This window comes from Besnoitia besnoiti, chromosome II, assembly GCF_002563875.1.
Source record: "Besnoitia besnoiti strain Bb-Ger1 chromosome II, whole genome shotgun sequence".
NCBI lineage: Eukaryota > Apicomplexa > Conoidasida > Eucoccidiorida > Sarcocystidae > Besnoitia > Besnoitia besnoiti.
The window spans coordinates 1188121-1195852 of NC_042357.1; the positions used below are offsets into that span (position 1 = coordinate 1188121).

Here is a 7732-nt window from a genome sequence, read left to right on the forward strand (position 1 = left end):
CATTGCAGAGCTCGACGTGCGCCACTTTCGGCAAAGCTTGTACAAGGCTCCGGATGTCTTCTCTAGAGATGGTGCGATTTGTAATGGTGAAGACTGCAGACAAGCAAGAACAGACAAGCCAGTCGCCTGCATTTTCTTCATCAGGGAAGAGGTGGCCGTCAGCTGGCAGAGGAGACGCGCAGACATACGCATGATGCCTAGTGCTGAGAGGTGTGAACTTTCAGGCTGGCCTATGGCAGAAAAAATGATGAAGGCGTCCCTGAAACGGCGAGACTACCCTTATCTACATGGTGTGCCTATATTTTCCATCGCTTTATTCTGCTACATGCTCAGTGCCACCTTGAGGACATCGCCCTTGACCATAAAGACGCTCGTTCTTCAAACTACGCAGCAGACTGGACTAGAGCAAGGCACATAAATTCCGAAGAGTCTTCCACCGCTGTGGACTGAGCTGGTTGGCCGTGAGCGTTCTACTGCTGCTTACGGCCGTCGAATTCCTCAGTGTCTCATGACCAGTGAGAGTGACCGATTTTACATTTGCAAGCACTGCAACGTTATCATGTGAATCCATCCTGCGTTTACTCGCACTCTGTGTTCCCTAGCATGGCGACTAGAGGCCTTTGTAGAACATAGGCGGCCCAAGTGTAGGTGCCAACGCCATCCAGAAAGCAAACGAATGACTACCTTTCCCTGACTCTGGAAAGCGGCTCTCGGAGGGTCTGAGTGAGCTTGCCGCCGATTGATTTCCCTCTTGCGCGCCGCAACGCGCGGTCCATGTACATGGGTGGGGAGCGAGATCCATGACGATGGTGTTGGATTTAGAAGGAAGAAGAACGCGTTTTCTTGATAGTGCACCTTTCACCTACGCGCTGCCGGAAGGACAACGTTCCCACAGACAGCATTCATCCCCGGAAAACTTTAAATTTGAACTTGCCCACCTACGCGCTGCGGCACGGAGAACCACCTCTCTGTGATGGAGTGGAACCAGGAGCGACCGCTGCCGTGGAACCCTCGGTCTGCGGACTCTTGCAAAGAAACATTATCCTAGGAGGCCGGTTTGGCTACTAGGTTCCGACCCCGGAGCTAGATTTACGAGCCATCCTAACAGAATGCAGACCCTTTTCTGACCAAAGTGCCCACGAACTTACGTTCCACGAGCGGAACCAGACTGGGGAGACGGGTACACAAAAGCAAAGCGGATAGTGGACGTCCGAGTGTACGTGAAGCAAGTTCTCTCTCCCGTCGCGATCGAGAACGGAAAGTCGATCCGAGTGTGTATGAATATTCTATTTGTCGTGATTCATTCCGAGCGCCTCTCCTCAGGAGCAGAGGTAGCACTTCGTAGAGTTTGCGCTGACGCTGACGTGGAGAACTGTCACAAAGTAAATGGGTTCAGAGACAACCAGGATATGCGAATGTATTTGGAGGGAGATGGCGTACGATTTTCGCTTTCTTTCAAAGAATTACGTGAGAGCAGTCTCACCGACAGTTAATCACGTCCACCTTTCTCCAACTGATACTGACTGAGGCCCTAACGGGTCATGTGAGTAGAACGGGAATGATTACACCTAGCTGCACGGTTTGTATGCGATATCACCTTTTCTGAGAGACCGGTTTCCTGAGTTTGTACTTGCTCGACAAATCCGGCTCTGGGTGGCGCTACCGTAGCCATTCGCAGAAGGTGGACTGTGACGCTCTCTCAATATCCCCACCGCGGCTCTGTTGAGCCATACAGGCATTACGTGTGGTGTGGCTAGACAGTCGACGGATTACAGCTGCTGGGAGGTTGCTATCTCTTGTGTCTGTGCGACCGACTCTGCAAGGAGTAAAGCAAAAGGCATGATCTGTGGCTTCCTTCGAGCGTGTGCAGATCAAATGTTCTGCCCAGGCAAAATTGAGGAACGGTGCCTGCCAGAAATGTACGGGCGTGAATTCACCTCTTACATCAATGCAAGGGCCCGACTACGCCTTCCTCTCTTGTGGTGCAGGTCTGCAGAAACAGTGTGATATGTTGCAGCTGGATTGAATGCTAGGCGCAGCGGAGAAGGTGGGGAAGAGACGCCTAGAAGCCCTCCCAGACGCAGTCAACTCATGCGACGCTTGTCTACGAGAAACCGTGAATTAGGCCCACTTTCCCGTGATGCAGAAGCGAGTTATTGCCAAAGATCTGATGTGTAGCGTCTACTTTATTCTGGGGGGTTAGTGTATGTAGCGGGAGTATTTGCCAGTTGACGTCACTGATCCTCGTAAACTAACACGCAGTTGGAAGATGAAAGAAAACCGATCGAATGTAGCCAGCAAAGTTGCACAAAACGGGTTTCGACGACCAGCAACGGCGCTCCCGCTGACACGATTTTCAGACTGTTCAGCGCGAGGCATCGAAAGACTGACGGTCGGTAGAGTGCGTCTTTCTTGATCCAGAGAGCTCCTTACGCCTCTCCCAGAGCAAACTCCGAGCGCCTTGCTTCTTCCTCTTCGCGTCTCTGTCTCTCTTGCAGCAGCCTGGGCACACACGCCGCATCAGCGCACTCAACTTGAATCGGCTGTGACTTGGAAAGGAGCATCCACTCTGATTCGACCGTGGAAAATGTGCAAACACCTCGCGTGCCGCTATTCGAACGAGTCTAAATAACGCTGCCGCACGCCAGAGCATGGACACGACGCATTTCATATCCCCCAGTTCACTAGGCAAGTCATCCCGGCTCTTCGAGGAGAGCGTGCGGAAGAATTTAAACAGAGACGTGCAGAAAAACAACTGCGTGGAAGTCTTTCTATCGCGCAGCACTCTCGAAAGGCTCCCCTAGCCATCCACGGACCGACATATTTCCTGCCAAGCTGGCAATGGAACTCGATAGTTGTAGAGACACGGCGCCATATGCGTTGTCAAGGGAGAGTCAACCTCGCTTCGTTTGGCACTCGACTTTCGACCTCTGCGTAGCACAACTAGAAAACATCTCACCGGATGTAGCATTTATTAAGGCCAGTCAAACATGTTTTGATAGTCCAGCATGGAAAAAGCCTGCAAAGCGTGTGCAGTCCGCCACGTGAGGTTTCCTTCGCCTCTCGTGCCTACCTTTCAGCTTCCTGCTTGCTGAGGACCTCGACCCAAAAGGTTTTTCGGGCAATGCGGTTCTTTAGGGGAATCGCGGCGCGAACGGTGTAGACGCCGCATCGTGAGATGACTCCGTCCTGTCTCATGCTTTCTTCCTCTTCGTCTCTCTCGTCGGCGCCCGCGCCTCGCAGCTCGCCGCCGCCGACCTGCGCGTCGGTCGCCGGTTGTTGCCGTCTGCCGATGGTCAGCTGCGAGGGAAGAAGGTCGAGCTCGACTTCTTCGCTGACTTTGCTGAGGATGTCGTACACGGAGACGCCGGCGCCGCGGATCTTGGTGGGATCCGCGGCCTCTGTATCGACGAAAAACTTCGCCGTATACTTGTTGAGAAAGGCCGCAATCGGCACGTGTGCCTCGTCTTCGCCGAGTCTCTCGCGCTCTGTCATCTCTCCCTCCTCTTCATCCGCTGCGCCATCGCGCACCCCGCAGCCGCCCGCGCGACCTGCGGCGCCTTCTCCCTTTCCCCCTCTCGCTTCATGCACCGAGGAGGCCCCTTTGTTTTCTCGCGCACGGGCGTCGCCAGCTGCCGCCTCCTTCTCCGCGAGGTAAAACTCGTCAATATTCTGCCAGGTCGCCACAACTGCGAGGCCTTTAGGCGCGAGGAAGTGTCGTAGAGTCCCGCGCCGCACCTGCTTCAGCTCGCCGCGCTTCCCCAACCCCGGCACAGACTGACGCAGCAGCACCGGAATGAACGGATTCGGCACGCGGTAATGAACCTTCCCTTTGCTGATCGACGGATTCAAATGCGAAATCGCAAACGTCCGCCGCTGACCAAAGAGAGCGAGGTGAAGCGACGGCCGCAGCGACTCCGACGACGCGCAACACACAGAGGGCGTCGAGAGCGACGGGGTCTTCGAAACAACACTGCTCACCGAACACCTGCAGCGCTGCTCAGCGCGCGACGGAGACCAGAAGAGAAACGCATGACGCGAACCAGACAAGGAAGACTCAGGAGACGAAGCCTCAGACGAATTCGGAGCCGGTGTGTTAAGGACGGACAGCGAGCGAGGCGACCGGGGGGGGACGGAGACCTGGCAGTCCTCTCTCGCTCGTCTCCTTACGCCCAGTGGAGACGCCGCCTTCCGCGCGCCCCGCGCGGAGGGACGGCTTCTCTGCATTTCCTTTCTCGCTGCGCGCGTCCACGCATGCGAGGAGGTAAAGACAGTGCCGCCTTGCGAGAGCAATGTCTGCGTGCCTTCAGAGGCCACAGCGTAGACACGTTCGCAGCTACAGCAGTCGGTGCTTCCTCCCTCCGGCGCGGAGGAGCGCCGGCGCGACTCTGCTACTCGCTGCGCCAAGTCGCGCGCTCGAGAGAGCCCTGCCAAGGGCCGTAGCGGAAGACGCGCGCCTTCGGGGCTCGAAGACGCAGAAGAAGACGGAGAGAAGGAAAGAGAAAATAGGGGCGAGCGGTTGCGGAGCCACGCGTTCCGCAGGAGCCCAGTCCGCGCTGGAGTGACCATCTTTGAAGAATGCTGTGCTGCAGTTCGCGAGTCGGCGAAAGGCGAGGCGGCAATCTCTTGTCACTGCCCCCGGCTCTCGTGCATCACTGGCGAAGCTCGGGAACACTAGGGGGTGAGAAGAATGCAGGCAAGCGGTGAACCGTATTTCCTGTCTTCGGCACAGGTGCACAAAACGACGACGGAATGGTCTGCGAAAGACACAGCCACACAGAAGAGCCTCGCGAAATGCGATACACCGGAAAGCCACAGGAGGAAGCAGCGCGGCGAAAACTACGCAACGACGAAGACGAGGCCGGGAACAGGAATCAGGACGGTGACGAGGCGCGGCGTAATTGAGAAAAAGGAAAAGAGACGAATATCGATGTGTGCAACTTTAGAAGAGGTCCCCCGCTATGACGGAGAAGCGAGCATGCAGCGCGAGGCGGCCGAAAACCACGGTGAGTTGTTGCGCAAGAAATGTCATCCCCAGCTGATGCGTACGAGAGGGAAATGGTTCGGGTGCCTCAGAAAGGAAAGGAGAGGAACATGAGTTTGTTTTAACCTGTTTAGCGCTTCCCGGTTTTCCATGCCACCCTACTAAGGCTTGTTTAACGTGAGCCGATAGTGCGGTTGGAGCCCCGTCAGACACCGAAGAGAATCGCGCGACTATTTCCTCCTCTGTTTGAGAGCAGTTCAGCGATAAGCAATCTCTATATGAAGAACAGATCTCTGCACGTCAGCTTTTTCAGCTCGAATTTGCTATCTGTTTCCGGATACTTGTCAATACCTGCATGCTGTGAGACAGCGTCAGTCAACCCGGCAGTTCATGTCTGCGTCCAACCCCTGGAGCCTTCACGCATCAACCGTTTGAATAACGCCATTGCAGAACGCAAGTGATTTATGCGGGATGTGTTTTCCCGAAGTTTGCTGAGAGTGTCTCCCACGGTCAGGAGACATCGAGGCGCCTCGTCGGGGACTATAGACATTTGAGAGCGCATTCTGTACCCTACAGTTTTTCCTTGCATACACGTTCTTGCACTGCAGCAAGAAAAGGCAGGAAATAGCTGAGGCTTCATCACACGCCCCAGGGGGCTGGAGATGCTTGGCCCATGGCGCATGGTTCCTTCTCTCACTTGTGATGAAAAGCAGATTTCTGCGTCACTTGCTTGCCTACAGCGTCGTCTTGACCTAGCCTGGGAGCTGGATCAGGGAACCCGCTCTCAGATGCAAGCGGCATATCCGTTCTAGAAGTGGCAGCGAGTCGCCGCGTCACAGCACGCCCAAAACGCGGGCTCGAACACTGCAGCAGTCGTGGAGAGGCAGCTTAGCCGGCGATGGGATCATGAGAAAGGGGTGGTAGCTTCTTCGGAGAACCAGGATCATCTGGTGGAAGACGAACAGGCCCGCCAAGCAGATAGTTTGCAGTGTGGTAGGACCGGCACATTGAACTCAGCGCTGTGTCTTGCGGGGGCAGATGGCAGAATTTTTTATGGACAACCACATGTACCTAGATGCGACAGAGTTCTCGCCTTAGCTTGTCCATCCGCATGGGAACCCCTGGCTCCATCTGGCACTAAATCTCGCGGCGAGGACTGCGCGAGTGAGGTGCGAAACCCGCGACAGGAGAGGGCGGCGCAGTGAATCAGCGATTCTCCATTGCACAGATGAACGTTCTCGAAGCGACACCCCTTCAGCCTCGTGTAGAGGGCACCGTCTGCGTCCAGGAGTCCGGTAGTAAGTGGAAAGAGATTAGCGCAGATAAAAGCTCTTCACGCCCGCCCTTTCTGGGAATTAGTGACCGCCTGCAACATGTTGCTCCCCCGGCCTTAAATATCTAAGAAACAAAATAATATTTTTAAAATAAAATTTATTAAATATAAAAACTAAACCTTCAACGCCAAATTGTTTTGCTTTACAAGGAAAAAAGGGAAAATTTAAGCTTTTTGTTTTTTTATTATTAGATATTTAATTCTATATTTTTTAATTTTTATAAGTTAAGCACGGAAACGACGCAGGGAGCATACACAGATCAATCTCTGCATATGCTCGTGCTGTTTAGGCTCTAGTCAACTCAAGTTCTTATTCGCCGTAACTGCACTCCGACAGGAGATTACGGCCCAGACTGCGAGAGGCTGCACATTTTCCAGAGGTGCATGCTGCGACTTTGGCGAGTTCTTTAGTTTTAGTACTTTCGTTAGAGCTTACGCCTCGACCATCACTTCCTGGCAAAAGCTGCGAGGGAGCGGGGGGGGGGGGGGGGGGGGGGAAGGCGGGCCGCCTCTGGCGCGGCAGGCTTGGTGACCTGCTAAACACTCTTGCGCTCATCAGGTAGGCTCTAGAAGACTCAGGCCCTGCGCGCAAGGAATGGAGTTGAGAGCTAATTCCCGTCGTGTGTGTCGCAGCTGAACTGCGTATTCGGGCGTTGAGAGCTGAATATCTGCTTATGCCACGCGCAGTGACTGCAGTTGCCAGTTTATGTTCGTCCTGTCAGTCCGGGTGCTATCCCGCACAGACCCCCGGGAAGAGTTGCGTTCGTATCCCCCCTGTCAAAGTTATCCGCATCTGGCTCTCCAACAGGGTTGGGCTCCGTCTGCGTTCCCATCCCACTTCGAGAAAAGGGCATGTGGCGCTGGTGCTAACGTGTTCAGAAACTCGCAGTCCCAAATATGACGCGGGACGTGAACTCGGTTGCTTGCTGCACTCGGTTGCTTGCTGCACTCGGTTGCTTGCTGCACTCGGCAGCTACATCGCTTGCGCGCCGTTTGAGGCTGTGTGAGTTGTGGACGTTTCTATGCAAAGGAGGCTGTCTCTCTTTTGCAATCGAAGCCCCGTAGAGCCCACACGTCAACCAACAGCGCGGGGCTGGCGCTCGGTTCGATGTAACGGAGCGCGGAGCCGCGGTATCTCGCTCTCTTGCGTCGTCGGCGTCGCAGGGTCTGCGCCATATTCCTGCAGACGCATCGAATGACTCTGTTCCCGATGAGCGCCGAGGTTTTATTTCACAGCCTAAGACAGGTACACGCGTCGATGTGAAGACACGGGGGTTCCGACCTGGCCCCGTGTGCGCATGCAGTTGGTTCTCATGCATTCGCTTGCCTCTGTCTTCAGTGTCTTCTCTTCGCCATCCTTTCCTCGTGGCATTCGGTTTCCCCCCCTGTTTCGATCGCTTCTATGTTTTTTCGGA

General features: G+C 54.8%; 1 protein-coding gene across 1 annotated transcript; it reads right to left on the reverse strand.

Moving 5' to 3' along the window:
* Positions 1-2429: 2429 nt before the first annotated feature.
* BESB_035270 (ribosomal protein L9, N-terminal domain-containing protein) lies at positions 2430-4569 on the reverse strand (the record flags this gene model as incomplete). The annotated part of the gene is made up of 2 exons (XM_029362113.1): positions 2430-2502; positions 3074-4569. The coding sequence occupies 2 exons, from the start codon at positions 4567-4569 to the stop codon at positions 2430-2432; spliced, it is 1569 nt and encodes a 522-aa protein (XP_029221078.1).
* Between the last annotated feature and the right edge of the window lie 3163 nt (positions 4570-7732).